At 39.8% G+C, this 20,340-nt stretch overlaps 2 protein-coding genes across 10 annotated transcripts in view; one reads left to right on the top strand and one right to left on the bottom strand.

The window, feature by feature from the left end:
• srpk2 (SRSF protein kinase 2) overlaps positions 1-5,072 on the top strand; it is a 64,142-nt gene extending 59,070 nt beyond the window's left edge. For all 8 annotated transcript variants that reach the window (XM_079685467.1, XM_079685468.1, XM_079685464.1 and 5 more), the window contains one exon: positions 2,717-5,072. In XM_079685467.1, coding sequence (XP_079541593.1) covers positions 2,717-2,901 — 185 coding nt within the window. In that variant the 3' untranslated portion in view covers positions 2,902-5,072. The remainder of the gene's footprint in view (positions 1-2,716) is intronic.
• Positions 5,073-5,166: 94 nt separating this feature from the next.
• adck2 (aarF domain containing kinase 2) lies at positions 5,167-11,173 on the bottom strand. Of its 2 annotated transcripts, XM_079685473.1 has the most exons (9): positions 10,616-11,172; positions 9,539-10,460; positions 9,254-9,400; positions 8,998-9,126; positions 8,639-8,734; positions 8,222-8,500; positions 6,556-6,684; positions 6,364-6,417; positions 5,167-6,008 (listed from the first exon to the last, which is right to left on the bottom strand). In XM_079685473.1, exons 2-9 carry the CDS (start codon positions 10,403-10,405, stop codon positions 5,868-5,870), a joined length of 1,842 nt encoding a protein of 613 aa, XP_079541599.1. In that variant the 5' UTR covers positions 10,406-10,460; positions 10,616-11,172; the 3' UTR covers positions 5,167-5,867. The 2 variants fall into 2 exon arrangements, with proteins under 2 accessions (XP_079541599.1, XP_079541598.1); XM_079685472.1 differs by having other exon boundaries at positions 9,539-11,173.
• Between the last annotated feature and the right edge of the window lie 9,167 nt (positions 11,174-20,340).

Genomic DNA, 20,340 nt, shown 5'->3' with positions numbered 1-20,340 from the left:
AAAAATTCCATTAATAATTGTAGCTTTATTGATTTCCATTAATATTGCGTCATTATGAAATGATCACATTGTATTTGAGTTTTAGGCTTCAGGTTTATGACGTTTTTTGTTCTCTGGAAAGACAACATTTTCATGGTTTAATAGGTCAATAAAAACACATTCCTAAATAAAGGCACACCCGCTGTGGCCTGAAGTAAATTACATTTGACACAAAAACATGTTCATTGTTAAAGCAATTCAAAGACTACATTACTTGATTAAAAAAAGTCAAATCAGGTTTTGCTGATTTTGTTGTACATATTTGAAGTATTTTTCTTATATGTAGTAGGAAAGTGGTCCTATATAATATAGTCATAATAAAATATAATTATATTTTTTAATACCCCTTTGGACAATCGGCAAAAGAAAATATAATTAATAAAGTAATACTGATTTCTACTTATGGAATGCAACAAAATGGTTCATTTAATTCACTGCCATCAGAGGAAAAATCAGACATTTATAGACATGTATTATCTTAATATAGATTTCAACGAACCAGCATAGATCGTTTATACCTTTTTTTATAATGATTTAATTTGAAATATAAATGTATGAAACAACCAGAATCAAAACAACCAATTTCGCTTGAAGTAATTCACCTCTACAGATTGTATTTTGAGGGTAACTCAATAACTTAATGGTTAGGGTTAGGGTTAAAGAAGGAGGTAGTCTATTCTAGTAATAAGATTACAATGGCAGGCTTTACAATAACAATGAGAGTAAAGTGGTACTCTCAGAACAGTGAGGCTTTACCTCAGGTCTTAAATGTCTCTGACTACTCCTCTATGAGCCGGGTAAGTGTCTGGATCTGTGTTTGGTACAGCCGATAACCCTTTGCACTCTCTCATTTATTCTCTTTTCCCCCCAATCTCCTTCCCTTTCTGCTCGTATATTCTTTATAACGTGTCATGAGACCTGAATATTTTGCCTTTGATGTTGTCTCTATCTGAGGTCTGTGCCTGCACTTGATGTCTCAATGTTCTCTCTTGTATCCCCTGGCGCTCCGTTAATCTGGTCTGACTTTTCCCGCTCTGTCTCTCCGGGCTTCTGCTGTCTGCTTTCTGACATGCGGTGCAATCAAGCGGCTGCGTTTCCTTCATGCACATTGATGGGGGAGACAAAACAATTGAAGACTTTCATAAAACACAGGTGTAAAGATTATAAATACACAGTCATTTGGGACAGTCAATGTCTGTAATAATGCAAAAAAACTTCCTTTTCGACACTAAAACTTCATCAATACAATAAAAGGAATCTCGATGGTTTCCTTTCTCCCATCTCATGTTCTCCAATCAGTGTATAGGAAGGAGAGGTTACCATGGCAGCTGTGGTTTGAACTGACCCTTGGGTTTTGCCTCCATCATTAATCATCCGCTCCCAGACAACCATTTTCTTTCTCTATTTAATAAAGAACAACTTCCTCTCCTCGTGTGTTTCCATTACATCTCCACTTCTCTCTCTCTCTACCTGTCGCCCTGTGTTCTTGTGGTTTGCAGACAATAATTCTACAGGTTACTCAACCCCATCATTACAGCAGCTCACAGTGTAACACACGTTCACAGTGGCAATGATACCAGGGAAATCAGCTGCTGTAGTGTTTGGCTGGAGCCTGCAGAGTTATGGCCTGCTTTGGCCAAGGTTTTAAGAGTCAGTTCACCCAAATAACCCCAAAACATGTCTTGGAATCTGTCCGGGCAGATATTTTTGTTTTTTGGCACAAAACATTGAACAGTTACAAAGTTAAACAGCAATATCTTTTTTTAAATGTTTCATAGTCACTGTAAATGACCAAGTCCTGTATACAGTGTAGAGTAACAACCTGCAGCTTTTTAAGAATAAATACACAATTTGTCTCATGTAAGCTCACGTTCTTAACAATCAATGGCTGCTTTTAATAATAGAAAGGTATTGGTGGTGATATCTGTAATTCTGGCCCTGGTATAATAAAGTTAGTGGTATCTCCCACCCTAACTCTGTACCATCTGTACATACTTCACTGAGCACTGTTTTTTTTAGAGTGATTTTTGTAAAAAGATGTTGCTGTTGATTTTTTTCACATTTTGTCCTACTTGACCGTCCTGGGGTGGAGGCTGAGATCTCAGAGATAAATATCTTAAGTGAAGAGTCAAAACTAAAACGATCTGCATGGCTAGATATTACTAAGTGAAAGTGTCGACCAACCCTTTCTGATCTCAATACTGTCTGTGGCGATCTATTTGTTACTGCCTAATGGGAAAAAAATATATATAGTACATTTAATTTCTAAAAAGGCTTACCTAAGTGTACTTTTTTTACGTTACATTACCTTAACAGGTGTAAATAGTCAGTTAGTAGTTGGGGACTATTTTTAGCCATGTATTATACAAATGTGTAGGTCTATGTATTTTTACAGCAGCAGACAGCATATGTAGGCCTAGTGTTTACACAAAATAAGCCACAGTGCCATGTTCCTCATAATGAATGAACATCGTATCCATTACAAGTTGTCCACAGACAATTCATTGTAGGTTTTGGATGATCCTTCTTAAAAGTAACCTTAGTACTATCACCAGTCTTTTGGGTTTTTCGAAAAGAAACTACATTTTGGTGAACCGACCCTCTTAACTCCGCCCTTCTGTTTTATCTCTCACATCCTCATGCTATCATTGACTCTGCTCTCTGTCGCCCCCTGCAGGCGAGCTGCGGCACATCACCAAGCTGAAGCCCTGGTCCCTGTTTGACGTGCTGGTGGAGAAGTACGGCTGGGCGCACGAAGACGCCGGCCTCTTCACCCAGTTCCTGCTGCCCATGCTGGAGATGGTTCCCGAGAAGAGGGCCTCGGCCGGCGAATGCCTCAACCACCCCTGGCTCAACTCGTAGCCACAATGTCTGATCAGATGCCCTCCTCCCTTCGTCCCCCCACTGTTAGCCGAAACATCCCCCCCCCCTGGTGGCAGCCGCTGGAACAACAGCATGGAGAGAAGCTAAAGACAGTCGGAATAGATGATTATTCTTTCCTGCCCTATCCCACACATCCATTTCATGCTTATCTGAGTAGGCTTAAATACCACACAAGCCCCTCATACATTCCCAAAAGGAATTCAAAGACAAGCATATGGAGATAATTTGGCATAGTAGCTGTGTCTTCCAAAACATCTCCCAAAAAGATAATTTAAAGATAGATGCTGCTCACGTAAAAGGGAGAAGTCTGGGAAGAGATGTGCTTTGTTCTGCCGTGGAGAGCCAGTCCCTTCCATCTAATCTCCTACGAATTCTCAGTTTTACCTTGTTTGGATCCAGTCATGGATCACTGAGAGCTGCTGATCTTTTCGATGATGTGAAACAAAAGTCAACGAGAAGCTTCATCTGCCATGACCTTAACGTAGCTTGGGCCTCAAAGACAATTGTGTTTAGGAGAAGATAATGAGCGATGAGCTTAAGACCTATACATAGACCCTTCTTCTCTCTTTCCAGCCCTGTTGGCCTTCCTTGCGCTCCCTCACCTTGCTATTGAAGGACGCACACCCACACCGTACTTAAAGTTTACACCCTGATTTCTTCCACAAATCCAATCCCAAGAAGCCCCTCCTAACTGTTTGGTGTCCCTTCTATCCACCTTGTAAATGAGCTATATGCTCCTGCTGGGGGCCGCCTCAGAGAACTGGAGGGCAGCCAGTCCTCCAGGGGGCTGACAAAGACTGACAGAAAAAGTGCGGGACGAGCATTAAACAAAAATACAATCAATTCAACACGGAGGAGGACTGCTTGGTCTTAAAAGACTATTTTTAAAATGCATGGAGAGACTGATGGATCAGCATGAACGGATATAACAAATGGACGATGGATGCGATATTTTATTTGTGGGTTACGCTGCTTTCTTTCCTGTTTCATCACCTCTCTTGGACATTATGTTAGAAAGACTTGTGTTAGGATATTTTGGTGCCCCCTTTGAGTGAGGAAACTATGTTACAACCTGTTCCCCTTCAGCTTTTGACATCCCTAATTCTTGGTCCTCAGCCATCATTCCTGAATTTTATTCCCAAGAACAATTCTGTTGATTCTGTCGTGGCACGTTTACCTAATCTATCTGATTGGTACTATTCCCCTTTGATCCCTTAACTATTCCAGAAAGGGGATGGTCACATGGAGGTTGCACTTGTCTTTGTAGATGTCCTTCAGGGATTTGAAACCTTTGTACATAGAACTGAGATCTTGCAACGCAGACAAGCGACCGTGGACAAAGTTTCAACACACAAGCATCATTCCAAAAACAGAGGCTGTCGTTGGTATATTTTAACTTCCTCTGACACAGTGGGCCATCGCTCCGGCCCTGGAGGGATGTTCATACTGAACTGTGCCACCTGGTGGCTGGATGAGAGTACTGCATTGCCACACACTGCTGCTACTCTCAGTGCCGACGCTCCGAGACGTTCCACTTTATCTCTCCACTTAATCTCTATTTCTCTGTTACACACACACACACACACACACACACACACACACACACACACACACACACACACACACACACAGAAACACACAAGAGAACATCGTCACAATTAGTCCAGTGGCCTATTTTTCGCAATAAATGAAAAAAGATGAGTATAAGTAAATGGTGAGATATTTTTAAAAACTATTTAATTCATTAAAAAAAGAGGGAAAAAAATAAAACAACTTTTCTCTGGTTGTTGTGACCGTGACATAATCTCGTCTTATACTGAGGTGATTGTGTTTGTCTTTTAGAGATGTTTTGACTTTCTTTTGTCATTGTTATTATTAATTATTATTGAAGATTTTTTTTACACAGTTGTCACCTCTCCCCTCCCTCCTTACTTGAACAGTGCTGCTCTATCTGGGCTCTTGATGGTGATAAAAGAAAAAGTCAACAGTTTTGCAATAAAGGGTATGTGATGAGTTTTTTTTGCACCAAAAACCTCCTGATTTCACTCTTTCAGCCATGCTGACTGTTCTTCCTGATGACATTGACAGAAACGCGTCTCTCGTCTGTGTTTTTCATTGACAGATTTAATAAAATTGTAAATTAATGGATACTGTGCCCATGATGTAATGAATGTTCTGCTTTGAAGCAGCACCAGTCACTAAAAGGTGAGAAAACCTTCACTTGGTAACAAAAACAAACATCAATTAACAGATTCCTTTTTTATTGAAATTCATAATTCATAAAAGTGTTCCCACTATTTTAATGGAAAGTTAGAAGAGATGGTTCAGTTGTGTGCACACTTAGTCTAGCCTTCACTTCATCAGTGGAACAGTATAGTGATTCACACAAGAGCAAATATGGCCCATAAGACAACATTATCTCGGATGCAATAAAAGACATCTTGAGATCAATATCAGTCATTGAAAAGTTAAACATGCATTGGAGAGCAACAAGGGACAGTCACAGTATTTCCTCTTATATCTTAAATCACTACAAATGGTCTCTGATGCAATCTATGTCCGAGTCCATTAGCATTCAATAAACACGAGATTGCTTCGTGTAAAGAACACACTCTCCTTCATTAGGCTCAGTTAGAGGCGCCTGGAAGATTCTTTTCCTCTAAATTAAATGATAGCACAAACACAGTAGATGATGAAGCAGAGATCAAAGTGGGAATACAACAAATTAAAAATGAGGTATTTAGGGCACTGCTAAAATGTAGTGAAGAAACTGTGTTTTTGGCCCCCACAGTGGCATCTTGTTAGCTTGAATACAACCACCACTATATCGAGAACACAGCACACACATGCACTCTCTCTAGATCTACTATATGTATAAAATATATAGAGTGTAGGTGCGTTGCGTTGTTACAGATGCCCAGTGTGCTTAAGCTCTTGTGTGTGTGTCAGAGCCTTGAGGTATAGTTTTTTAGCAGCAGAGGTTTGACAATATCCAGGATGTCCAAGTTTGGATCCAGTGTCCTGCCGAGACCCTCCAGCACCATGATGGCAAACACAACGGAGGCAAAGTTACTCTCCAGCTTCACCTAGAAAAACAATCAACATCGAGTTTAATAGCTGATCAAACACCTTTCTGCAACAAAGCTGGTACTTGTATTAAACCAGCTCAAATGACACGTGTACAAAGATAGTTTTGAAGACCTTGAAGTATAGCATTATGTCTTTAAAGACTTTTATTATTCATAGATTTCTCAGTTAAGAAAATAGAACCAAATATTCATTGACAGTATAATTATGTTTTAAACTACATTGCCACGTCCCATCAGGGATTCAAATGATGTTTCCTCCCCTGATTGACAGTTGGCAGTATCCTAAGTACAGCATTTAAATCTACAGTAGTATTTTTTTTTAACATAAATATGTAACCTCCTGATATTTTACCTTGTGCTTGATGAGTACACCAAATACTCTGGACAGCAATTCCCCCACTTGAAACTATAAACACAGCAAACAAAACACATCATGAGAAATCTTTAGTGACTGTTATTGCCCAACAGAAAACCAACCAACACCATAAACTGTGTGCATAGGAATAAGTATAACACTGAGATATTTGCCATTCCAGGTAAGTACCTTCCCCAGGGAGAGGCTTTTGCTGAGAGCATTGTCCACCAGCTGGGCCATCTCCTTCTTAAACTGCGGGACATCTTGGCAATCATTGGCCCGAGCGTGATTCAGGAGCAACTCTGCCACTCGCTCGCCCTGAGAGAAGGAAATCCAAAACCATGGCAACAGTTAGTCAAAGCTGGAGGTTTTATGTGAACTACAGATTACATACATTTCTTGTTAGCCATTTAAAAAAAGGTCATTAAGGGCTAATATAAGTACATTGCTTGAAACCCATCTTCTACATCAGGGGTGTGCAAACTAAATTGACAAGAAAAAAGCCCAAGAACTTATTAACATAACAACCTTTGAATATACCCTTCCTATTTCCTCTTATGATAATCAATCCAAGGCTTCTGTTTTAAGGAATGAGCTGCTAACAAAATAAACAAAACCCTATGGAAAGCTGTGATGTAGGCTGATCAAGCATCATTTACTTAAATTTGATTGATTTTGCTAACTTATAACTTCACTTATGAGGCAATAAACCTGACCTCTAGTGCAGTGGTTCTCAACTGGTGGGTCGCGACCACAGTCTATGGTCGCGACCCATTTCGAGTAGGTCGCAGATGTGGGAGTGAAAAAAGAAAATAACTTTTTTCTTTTCCAAAAAAAGTCTAACTTTTATTTTGAAAGCCCGATTTTCTAATTCTGCGCATGCATTAGGCGATGGACTGGAGATGCCGGAGAACATCAACGGTTTTGAAAACTTCAGTGACGTACTGTAGTGATAATCTTCTCAATAAAACATGTTTGCTGAGGGTTGTTTGAGTCTTCTGGTCAATCAGAATCAAGATAACGGGATGGTTTTGTTGCTGGAAGTCCCGACAGAGAATAACTTTTCGCTAGAACTACTCTTTATACATCCATGAGTACATATTCAGATAAAAATTAACACGTAATGAAATACGACCCCCCGTTTGATGATTGAAAGGCCACAGAACAATGGGAGCTATCTACCCTTACCCACAATTTAATGTATTTCACACAGATATCTCCTCTTTACTCTTCTCTCTGTGAGGAGCAGCAAGTTCAGCTGTCAGAACAAAAATCTAAAAATGGCATAAACTATTATTAAATATGTCTGGTGGTAATAGATTTATTTATTTTCTTCTCAGAGTGTACCAGAATGCGTATATATATGTTAGTATTTAAAAAAATCTTCTGAGAATCCCCCCAGACCCCCCTGCTGGGGTTGGGTTTACAGCATGACACGTTTTCACGTATGATGAATTTGCAGGATTGGCGACATGTCTGCCTTTTTATTGAATGAATACAAGTCAAGTGCGCCTTTTTTTGTTATACATGAGTTCAACTTTGATTCTAGAAACTTAAAGACCTTCATCAGATGACACTTTCTTTAAAAGCATACTTTAGTTCTCTGAAGGGATATAAGGATATATGCACTGTACTTCACTTTAATTACAATTGTATGCAGATTTTTTGTTGAATAGATTTGAGCGGTTCAAAATGGGGGTGGGTCGTGATTTATTGACAAGGAAAAAAGTGGGTCCCGAGTCCTGACCAGTTGAGAACCACTGCTCTAGTGTTTGGACCCCCATGTTCTACATGATATGCAATCATTTTTATCATAGACTTTCCTTATATAATAGTTCAGCATGAACCTCATTACCTGATGCAGCACCACAGCAGTGAACACAGCCTTGAGGTTGGACAGGTCGTGCTCGCTGAGGTGGGCTACGATGCCGGCGTCCAGCAGCACCAGCTGCAGAGGACAGGGCTCCGGTCTGATGCTGACCACCACCGTGTCCCACAGGTCAGTGAGGGTGGTCTTACCCTGAGCCTCCCCTGAGACCCCAGCCCCGTCAGAGGAACCAGGAAGAGGCCCAGAGCAGTGGACCAGAATGTTCCCCGGGTGGAGATCACCGTGGACAAAGTTGTCAACAAAAACCTGGAAAACAGACATATAGATGGAGACAATAAGCAAACATACAATCTAAAAGATCTTAATCACATTCACACAAGTCATGAAATAAGAGTAATGGTAAAAATAACATGCAACAGATATCCTGCAGGTGACATTTCTCACCATCTTCAGCATGGTCTCTATTCCCATTCTGGCGATTCTCTGCTTCACCTCCTTAGGAATGTCAGGTCTCAGGAAGTTGGATATGGGCTCACTCTCCTTAAAAAAAAAGGTGGGATTAAACAGAACAACGGGGGCTTCATGTACATAATTATTTCAAACCACAGTTATTCTATGTTTCCTGAAAATCTGACATTTTGTCAATTGTTGTTGAGTTATTTAAAGAAAGACTATCTTTCATTAGTTGTAGATGTTTGCTTTTGATATTCTGATATGTGTTACATTGCACATTTGGAGCTCAAACTACCACTCAATCATGTTTGTCAGTGTTTTGTATACATTTTGAATCCGTCTCTACTCACCTCAAAAGTCTCCACTAAAATAGATCTGGTAACAAATGGTCGTAACGTAGTTGGGAACTTGACATAATCCACATTGCGGAAATTTTCCTGGAAACGCTCTATATTCTTGGCCTCAAAGCGGAGATCAATCTGAAAAAAGGGTGTATTTCTTTAAGTATCACAAAAGAGTAGACAAATAGGCTCATATGTGCAATTAAAGAAATAAGGTTTTTGAAAATTCTGTATATTTTAAAAGTAGGGATCTGAATATTCCCACCTGTTTAGTCATGAGCTGCTCAAACTCCTCTACTATCTCACATAGACTGAGCCACTTGAGTCCAGGCAGGCAGTGCAGGAGCCAACTGCCCATTTTCATCAGCAGGATGTCCATTTCCACCTGCCTCCTGACGCCTGGATGAATCACCTGTACAACCCCAGAAACTATTTATAAGCTTCTGCTCCTGACAGCCAAAATATAGAGAAGTCTGTTCCGAGAAACGGTTACTGAAGGCATGATTCTGGCATGACTCCATTGATGCTGTTTTGTGATTTTAACACTCACCTTGATAGCCACAGGTATCAGATGGCCCTTCTCTATGCTGCTGTCCTCAAAGCGACCTTTCTCCTCATAGCCCTCCTCCTCCTTGCCCCCTCTCCAGAGCTGTCGCAGGGCCCTTGCGACTCCTCCCAGTCCAGGGACCTCCCATGCTTCCAGCAGGTCTTCTTTCTCCATCTCCTCCACCAACAACTGGAAGGCTGGATCCTCCACCTGGTCTGTCCTAGCCCAGCCTCTGTACACCTGAGCCACACACCCTGAACCCACCGGCTCTTTGCTGTCAAACATTAAAACTCTCCTCCAGCCCTCCCCAAAGGCCCTCCGGAGACACTGCTTGGTGTGGCTCCAGGGGTGAGGGCGCACCTTTACATGAAGCGTGGAGAAGCGCTCACAAAACTCCTGAGGGAAGATGTCCCGTCTGGTGCTGGCCCACTGCCCCAGCTTGATGAAAGTAGGACCAGATGTTTCAGTGACCCACAGAAGAGCCCCCAGCCAGCAAGACGCCCAGCGAGTGGACACCAGAGTCAGGGGCGAGAGGAGGAGTAGGGGGCCAAATTTGAGGAGGAGGACTAATGCACGAAGGCTAATGCGAAGAAAAAATATGAATTTGCGCACTTCGACTTTGGCGAGGGATTTCTTGCCTGCGGTTGGATGTGGAAGAATGGCTTCCTGGCATCTGGCTGCACAGGGTGATGCATTGACTGCACCCCAACATAGCAACGTCACCTTGGGTATCTGCGACAGTATCTGCCCTCTTTTTACAAAATATGTCCTGGAGCTATGGATGAGCCTGGTTCTGGTAAAGCAGCCTGCTTTATGGAAACTGTACCTCAGGTTGAGAAGGATTGCTCGTGCTCCAAAGTAGGTCATCATGTCAAAGGGCTGTCAGATCAGTCCAAAGGCGACTTGTCTATTCTGAATCACCTATCTGTAAAATCATCAGTTAAATATGACCAGCGAAAATCATAAATGCAGTCTACATGTCAACATCTTTAATGGCAGGAAATCCACCTTCTGAGTGTAATGCTACATTGAAGTTGCTAACGATACAAGAATGTTTTACTACAAATTCATTTAACTTACGGTCAGTCGTTACTGTATTTTCCTTTAAACGGAAGGGAACTGCATTGTTTTGGCTGTCGATAAGTGTCATGGTTCATCTGTCTCTCTACTGTAGCAGAAGTTTTATCAGCTATAAACATGAAGCATCATTGATATCACCTCAGAGCATGGCTGCAGTCGAAGGTTGCGATCGGATAATCCAAAAATCAACTCCTAACGTCTAACCCTATCGTCTATTCCTTTACCACTGAGTGAAACGTCACGGGGTTAAGGGATAGTGGATAGGAGAATTCAAAAAGAATTTAGGAGAAGAGACCATCCATGACTGCGGTACTTTAGAGAATCCGACTGCACTTTAGCTATCCGACGTATTTATGATGCGCCAGCGGACGTCATAAATGTGCGTCTGATGCTGTGGGGAAACTATGGAAACTACATTTTTCCAGCGCCAAATAGGCCCTGTCTCAGGTCGACTATTTTCATTTCCTCGCTCCTCGGTCCTCGGTCTCACCGTAAGTTGATTTGTCTGCGCCATCTTGAGTACCGTCCCATGGCTCTTATTTCTGCCGGAGGACCGAGGAGCGAGGAGCGAGGAGCGATAATGGAGGAGCGATAATCGAGGAACCACCGAGGAAATCCTCAGATACTCGCCCCGCTCCCTTACTGTGTATCGCTCACTGATTGGACGATGCAGTGCATGCACTGATCTCATGCTTCTTGTTCTTGACATGAGAGCAGTACCCCAGCGGAGTGAAGAACATAAATGAAACTCACGAGAGTCATTCCTCAGTTTAAACTGTGTTTTTTTTCAATTCATGTATCATTTAGTTACAAATATGTGATATATCTGAACAACAAAGTGGTCAGAAATCATTGTATTCATTTATTAGAAACATTTTCATGATCGCTTTTTTCGTTTTATATTTTCATTTACTGTCATTTCCATTCAGTCAGTCATTAAGTGTTATTAAAATGTCAATGTGCTACATATCCACACAAACAAACAAAGTGTGCAATCCAATTAATGTTAATCTAACTGGGTTTTGATAGATAATACATATATTTTTCTTCTCTCAATTATTGTATTTCTATTGTGCACTCTAATCAATATTAATCAAACTATTGTTCGTTTATACATTTTAAGAATGGCGTTTATCTTTTTTGAGAATGAGTTCTTATTTGATTTGATTTATTGGGGTCTACAACAGATGATACACATGTCAGTAAATGTGTGGCAGGGGTGTTTGTGAAAATAACGGGGACGGAGCTGCTGTCAACACGAACAGCTGTGTGGCGTCATCACAAACGGACGTCGCTTCACGTGACGCTCCGGAGGAAAGGACGTTTCATTGCTCTTAAAACTAATTTCCCTGGTTGTGTTCCGATAATCCAAAAATCAGCTCCTAAATTCGAACCCTATCTCCTATTCCTTGACTTCTGAGTGAAACGTCACGGGGTTAAGGGATAGTGGATAGGAGAATTCAAAAGGACTTAGGAGAAGAGACTGCGGAACTTTAGAGAATCCGAATGCACTTTCACTATCTGACGTGTTTATGATGCGCCAGCGGACGTCATTGTGTGCGTCTGCTGCTGTGGTGAAACTATGGAAACTACAGTGTTCTATAGACAAGTTTACGCGCCAAAACACGGGTAGCGCCATGACACTACACAAATGCACTTCATTTCCGCCGGAAGTCTTTTGCACAGCGTCTGTCGGTGTAAACCGATGTAAACAGTCAGACGGGCACTGGTGTAAACACAGCGATTTCGATGCTAACAGTGATGCTAGCTTGGGAACACGATTCTACTTCTTTGACTGGAGATGGCGTTACTCTCCCCCACCCGAATTCAGTGCAAAACTGGGAGGATAACATGACGACGTGGCCCAGCATAAAACCAAAATAAACTGCCTTATTTAGGTCATGCCCACAGGAGCCAACAGTTGTCTGTTGTTTACATAATGCACAATTTACATGATCTCTTTATGCTGTGCAATATATCATATGTGCCTGTACTGTTTGAGTGAAAATAAAGTTTGATGTAATTTAATTATTGCACTGTTATTGCATTATTGCATTTCATATGTTCCTTAGAGTGCTACAATTTCTTTTAACACAGTTCATCATTCATATTAAGCTCATACTGTACATAAATAACACTGAATTAATTAATTGTTGAGAGGAAACTAAAGAAATGGCTTCAACAAGAAAGATCACATGTTTAATCCTAACAGGTATTACAAATTAAAATATAAAAGCAGCCCACACAATTACATCACTATGAAAATATTCATATATAATATTAAAAAATACAATGCATGCAGTATTTGTTGTGTTTATCTGTATTTAATGAACAACATGGCTGGGTGCTGGTTTGTGGTCGTAGCACTCTCTATCTAACCACTCGTTCAGGTGCTTTGTCGGCACAACGGAGCTAGCTAGCAAAACAAACCCAGTCCGCCAAAACGGAAGTGCATTGCATCGAAGGGAGGAGTTCAGGATGTAGAGCGGAAACGGCTCAATAACTTGTGTATACAACGGACTACATGGATGTTTAATAAGAACGAGGGACTCATCTAGAGACTCTGCACCGTGCTCTGATGCTGTTGTTTTATGCTTTATGAACGTGGACAACAGAGAAACATATTCTTCATGAACAAAGTTGTAATTGAAATAAAAAAGGAAAGTGAAATTTATGCTCCCTCTCCCTCTGGTCCACATTAATACAAATGATCCCAATACGTATGATTGTATGAAAATATCTTAAAATCAATACAAATGTATTTATTATAAACGTTAGTCATTAACACCTATCACTGTGTACATCATTCAAACATCTTTTAAAAGTTGAACAAACTCCACACAGCTCAGTGAAATGTTGACTTTATTTGATCATTTCAGTAAAACTAACGTTCATATTTCTCTTTTTGATTATAATACTGATGAACGTTCAAAACAAAGCACTTTGGCAACTTACCACATACGTTTTAAAATGCTTAATAAGCACCGTAACTTTCATGATATAATTTCTCCGTCATAATCGTTTGTTTCCGTGAACGGCCGACTGTTGTGTGACGCAAATGCTGCGGCTGCAAGGCATTGTGGGGCAGCATTTTCTCCTCTCCTTTCGGTAAGGGAGGTCCAGTGGTTCCTAAGCTAAAGGAGGTTATAAAGGAAGTTTGAAACCTCCTTTCCTTTCATTTGGAGAATTAGAACGGCACTTAACATGGCTGCCACTGACTTATTTCCGGGTCATTTCACTTGGTTAGGAAGGTTCCTAAGCTAAATCGACTATTGGAACGCAACCCCTGCTTCTCGTGGTTTCCTTGCGTCCCTCCATGCTTCCCTGGAGGGAGGGACTAAATGCAGGGAAACGACGCAAGTTAGGGAAGCAAGGATTTCATTTAACCGACCTGAGACTAAAAACTAAACAATCTGACAGAGCTCAAGCTCCCACTTTGTTCACAGCAGCAACATTTATGCCTTCTGAACAATTTAACAGTCCAACGTTCTTTTGACATGTGAGGAAAAACACAAGGGAGGAAAATTAAATATAGGTCTATGTGGTCTGTAATGCTTTCTCTCTTCGGTAATTGTTTTTCTTAATTTGTCGGCTGGTTACTCTGATAGCTGCCATGCTCACTGCTCAGAATTAGCCTGGGGACAAATGGCAAATGTGCTTTAAATTAACTATGTTGCGTTTTCAAGTGAATATGCAAACCTAATGCTGACTTAACTACACAGACCAGTTTCAAGAGATGTTGGCTGAATGGATTTTTGTATTAAATGTAGTGCTGTTGGAGCTGTTGGCCACTAGAAGGCAGGAAAACATCAAAAAAGATGGATGCTGTCGACCAATCCATCTGGGCCAGTCGACCTGTCCACCTGTAAAGATGTGAAATCTCACGTTTTATAAACAAATGTTTCACGTTCATTGGAAATATATTGATTTGGAGTCGTGTCTCTGTCCACCTAATGAACGATGTTCACTCTGCATTTCTGTTTCTGTTGAGCTTTGTTTGCTTGCACAGCCCTGTGTGACTCAAACTCAAAACAAGTTAAAAGGGATTTGTTATAAACTCAAAAAAGATTGGATAACTTTGATACATTCTTATTTATCTTGATTCAAAGGGATTTGTTCATGCGTCTGGATTAAGCTAATATTTAAAGATTGAGGAAGGCCTCAGCAACTACAATCAGTGACATTATTACAAACCTGGGATTTTGAACTGATTAAAGTCATTCCAAACCTTAACAGGGGTCTTCTTTTTCTTTGTCTGGATACGTTTAAGTGTAAATTATGCCTTAATATCTTTGGGTTTAGGACAAACAATTTGGAGATGTCATCATGGCCTTTGCAGAAATGTGTTTGGCATTTTCCCTATTTCTGACATTCTGTAGATACAATTTAAAATCATTATTACCAGAAATAACACTTTAATAAAAATGAAAACAGCTATTGCCCTTTGTTATTGTGGGCCACATGTTTGAATTGTATTGGGTGTGTAAAGTATTTAAACAGCGATGCAATATCAGAAGCTGTTTTGTGCCACATAGATGCAATCATGCAGAGCACCTTCATCAGGTGAAATCATGATTTGAAGAAGTGCAGGGAAACTTGTGATGGATACTCTCAGCACTATGCAAGGTCTATTACCCTGCTCTGCTCTCACTTTGGAGACACACCTACAGCTTGGATATGTAAAGTAGCTGGACTGTAACAGTGAAATAGTGTGAGTGGTTTAGGCCGGCCTGCTGAGCTGCAGTCTCTCAGTCTCTCCTGGTTGCCCTTCATCCTTTCTCCTGGCTGCTAACAGGCAGGGATGGTTGGCGTGTTTTTCGACACCTCCTTCAAAATGTTCTTTTGGAGCTTGTTTTCACTCATCTCTCTGTAGTAGGGCTGCCATTTCAAAAATGTATCCTTTCATGATACCTTTTTTTTTTAGGCACTTTGTGGCGCACGATAAACACACGATTTAAAGCGTTGTTTCTTTGTGGAGAAAATGTAGCTCTACAGATGAAGAAGAAATTATCGATTAGTCGACTTTTCCGATTGGACTAAAATGTCTTTAGTTGTGGACAGCCCTGCTCTGTACTGTAGGTGTTTTCCATCTTTAATTTGTTTCAGGTCCCTTTGGAGATTTTTTATTTAAACACACATTAAGGTTGGTTTATAGATCTAACAAAAAGTATGTCTATAGATTTTTTAAAAAGCTGTCTTATTCTCAGCTATAAAGGTATAGTTCAATTGAAATTCTGGGTACAATGGGACTCTTTAAAAAGACAGAGCGTGCTAAAGCTTCATGCTGCTCAGCACTGTTGATGAGTGAAGGAGTAGCAGAAGACAAAACGTCCCTGGGGTCTGTTACAAGTATTTTCAGTCTCACTGTTTGATCCAAAACTTTGTTTAAAAACCACATGTCGGATATATTTTTTCTGATATTTGCCAGCAGCTGACCGGTTGAATGGAAACACTTTCTTTATTTCTGGGAAGGCCAGACCTAGAGTGACTTAACTTTTAGGCCTTTAAAGAAAACATTTCAGACTTGCATTAGACTATTCTTAGAGCAAATATTTTTCACTTTTAACAGACCTCTGTGGAACCTGGCTTGGCACATACTCTTTTATCAATTTATTGTCATCTTAAGGGGCAGTCTATTAGTTATTTTGGTTCTTTGACAAATGTTTCTTAAAATAGGCCAACATTTGATATGTAGCTCGTAAAAAGTAACGTTTTATCTACTAGATGTTTTTTCATTGTTATATAAATATTACTGTTCTCTTTCATTTAAAATCAGGCATGCCCTGTATTGTTTTTAATAATCCTTTTTTTTTTGTATAAATTAAATTCATCTTCTTTGCTGTACCTCAACTTCCTTAAACACAACATAACAATTATTACTGTACTTCCAAAGTAGACTTATGTACATTCATTACCCTAAGTTTCTCAAATTAAAAGTAATTGTGAGGATAAAACGTTATGAAACTGGCAGAACAAGCGAACCGAACATGTGATTACAATTTTCCCAACAGGGTTATTAATAAACACACTTTTATGCTTTGGGAATGTATGAATACTTGTTCAGTTCAAGGTGAGTCGAACAGCGTCCAGCTGACTTCTTTTAGCTTCCCTTCCTCATTACAATATACTGGAGCTCATTACAGTCAGCTCAAATCAAAAAAGAAATGTGCAGCTCCGCTTCCTGTGCTATACACATGAGGGCAGTCAATAATGGTCACAAACCATTGGAGGTAGTGAATTGTAACCAAACTGAATCATAAATCCAACAATTTGTCCAACATCTCACAAACGCTGCACTTTCTAACTTTGCTGCTTACAGCTTAAAATGCTATGCTTTTTGTGTAGAGTACCATTTCATGTGTGTACAATATAAAGTGAATTATGATCATTTCAGCCCAGTTTGTATCAGTAGACTACAATGAATGTACAGTAAGAGCCAACAGTCCTTTAACTCGCCACATGAGGGCGCTAGCAGTCGTAGTACTCCTCCATCCACTGCTTGTTAATGTATATTGTCTTACTAACATCAACAAGAAGGGAACTTTTTTTTTAGACACTTCATATACATGAAGATTTAAGAAAGTATTTATCATTTTATATGTTTATTTTTCATGTATTATTTTAGTATTTAATGATAAAGTCTATCAAACGTGCTCCTCATTTTATAAAAATAAACTAATGGTGCTGTCTACCACACACAAATATGATTCAACACTATCTGTATGCATATCGTCCATTTTGCCCTTTCCATGACTCTGCATATGTGTTCCGAATCTCAAGAGGTCTGAGACTTTTATCCAACAAACTCCAAGTGTTGACTGAAGCAAATGTTGACACGACTGTAAGGCCGGACCCTCAAATTAAAACGGTGTGTTTCTGTCTGTGGTCACATCTCATACCAGTGATATTAAGGTCCCCTATTATACTGTTTTTCATCAATATATTACAGGCCTCAGATATACACAAAACATGTCTCAAGTGTTTGGCTCGAAATACCAAACAGATCATTGCAGCATCCCATAATCCCCTCTGTTTCAGCCCTGTTTCAAAATTGCTGATTCTCTGTCTGTTACTTCAGTGCTTCTCAAAGTGTGGTCCGCAGACCACTGGTGGTCGGTGAGCGTCCCTAGTGGTCCGTGAGCGCCCCTAGTGGTCCGTGAGCGCCTCTAGTGGTCCGTTGGTATATTGGGGAAATTTCACATTTGAAATTAAATAATTAATTAGAGTTCTCCGCACTCTCGCGGGAATACCTCCGCAATGGAGCGAGCTTACGTTTCACAACACATGTTGCCACTTGTTTGTACAATTTTTAGGCAATTTGTAATCTGTTCTAGAAAAACGATGTGATTTTGGATATTTGTAGAGTTAGGTGGTCCGCAAGTGTTTTTTTATTGGTTAAGTGGTTCTTGTTATGAAAACGTTTGAGAAACCTTGCTTTAGATAAAAATAAGGAGCCACTCCCCACGCCCCTCTGAGAGATATTTGGTTGAAAAGAACACAATGGTGCTCTAGGAGGAGATTCAGGTGATAAGGGGGGGGGGGGGGGGTTACCTTTGTTGGTTATTGGCAAAAAAACGTTATGACAAATCATATCATAAAGTGGCCAAAATCTGATCAGCTAATTTTCAGACAGGTTTTTATATCAATCAATCCATCAATGTTTATTTATATACAGTCTATGTTTTTTGCCTTACTAAATGGTCAAATGGTCCTTGGAGCGAGGGGCGGGGCAAAACTTACGGAAGTGATTTCAAAACAAAGCATTCGTTTGCTAAAATCACACTTTGAATCACTACAGTATCCTGCTGAAGGAACGGTGATTATTATAAACAAGGCGAATTTAGCGATCACAACGAAAACGGCCAAGACACATATTGAGCCCAGAAAATTGATGTTATTAAGGGCTGTAAATATAATAAGCCTATGTCTAAAATGGACAACATTGTTAGGAGATTTAAACTATACTGCGGTTCTGCACTGCGGTCAACTCAGCCGTCTCTCGAGTTGTTTTTTCAAATCAGCTGCTCTTCATTAATCCTGCTATATTTGACGAGTGATACAAATATGTTTTACCACAAGTTCTTAAGGAAACTGACACTGTTGGACTCGGTTCTAGTTTGACTTCTACCAGAAATAAAATGAAGTACTCTTACTGTGTACTTTGTGATAAATCCTCTGTCAAAGTCCCCTCCATAATGCATGTTTTTCTGCTATCTTTGATGAATGATAAAAATACAATTTTACCATTAGCTCTTAATGAAATCGATACTGTTTGACTTTGTATTAGCATACTGCTTACATTGAAGTACTTTTACTGTGTATTTTTGGAGAAATCCTCTGTCAAAGTCCCCTGCTGAGAACAAAATCAAGCCACTTCTACTCAGTTTGATGAGGGTATTCTTTTTTGTTGACATTAGTTCTTCGTGAGATTGATCCTGTTGGACTCAGTAGTGAAACTACCCCCACAAGTACTATGAAGTATGTGTACTTTTCCAATAATCCTCTGTCAATGTCCCCTCCTGAGAACCAGAATGCATGTTTCTCTGCTATTTTTGAATAAGTGTTAAAAAACCTTTCTTCATGAGACTTATATTGTTGGACAGAGTATTTTAAGAGGATGGTAGACTTGATATCAGCAATACTTCCAGTCAGTACTCCGGCAGCAGCATTTTACACCTTGGAAAGTCTTTAGAGACTTGCCTGGATAGCTGGTCACAACTATCCTTCAGCACACTGACACACTCTGTCACTCTTGTTGGCCTCTTATGATGCTGCTGTCTTTTAATATATGATTATTTCTCAGCCGCTAGTTCGTTCATCACAGATTCTTCTGTCTCATCAGCCTCATCCTTCCATCAATCTCCTGTAGTCAACGCATCAGCCTCCAGCACACTTCCAGTGTCTGACTCCATATGATATTGTCCTGATGCTGTAAGGGTGAAACCCCATGATCACAAAATGATCCAAGTGCAGAGGACCTCATATAATGTATGTCATTAATGTTACATCACCCATTATAACAGTTTTCTTTCCTTTTTTCTCTTCTCTTAACTGAATAGTCCTGTCTTTAAGTATAATACAATGTAAAGTCCTTTTCGTGCACCATTTTAAGGCTTCAAAAACAGGCATTTTTACTGTATGTGTTTGGAGAAATGACACAATAAATGGCCAATAATTGTACTTTATAAACTCTGAATCTTGTGGTGCTTGAAGAAATACACACTGGCTAAGCCGGCCAGGTTATATGCCTTTTTTGGAGCCATTTTTTGCGATATTTATTAAGATGTCACTAGTTATTTAAACAAACCACTATCTGAGGATTTTACAAGCAGCCATAAAACACCCTTTACTAGAGAGCCATTGAAGCCCATGAAGAATTTATCCTTCCACAAATCTTTTCAACCGCTGTAAGTTAGGGCACTCTCTGTGCAGACAATTTTAAATATTCTTCATTTGCAGTATTTAAAAAAAAAAGTGTTCAGAAAGACTGCATCAATTATATGCTATACATAATATCAATATTTGTATTAACTAACCAAAGTCAATTTTAAATAGCGGGCACAAATGGGTTAATTGCCATGCATGTGGTGTTTGATATAGTTTACGTTCAATTTCAACTATTTTAGGCAGAAAAACGTTTATTGACTAAAACTTTTTTAATGATTTACTATAATTTAGAAAGATTTTTGTGAGAAATCATTTCAAATGTAAACTTTTTTTTCATT

This window comes from Notothenia rossii (genome assembly GCF_949606895.1).
Source record: "Notothenia rossii genome assembly, chromosome: 5".
Lineage (NCBI taxonomy): Eukaryota > Metazoa > Chordata > Actinopteri > Perciformes > Nototheniidae > Notothenia > Notothenia rossii.
This window is presented reverse-complemented; position numbering and strand designations above follow the sequence as displayed.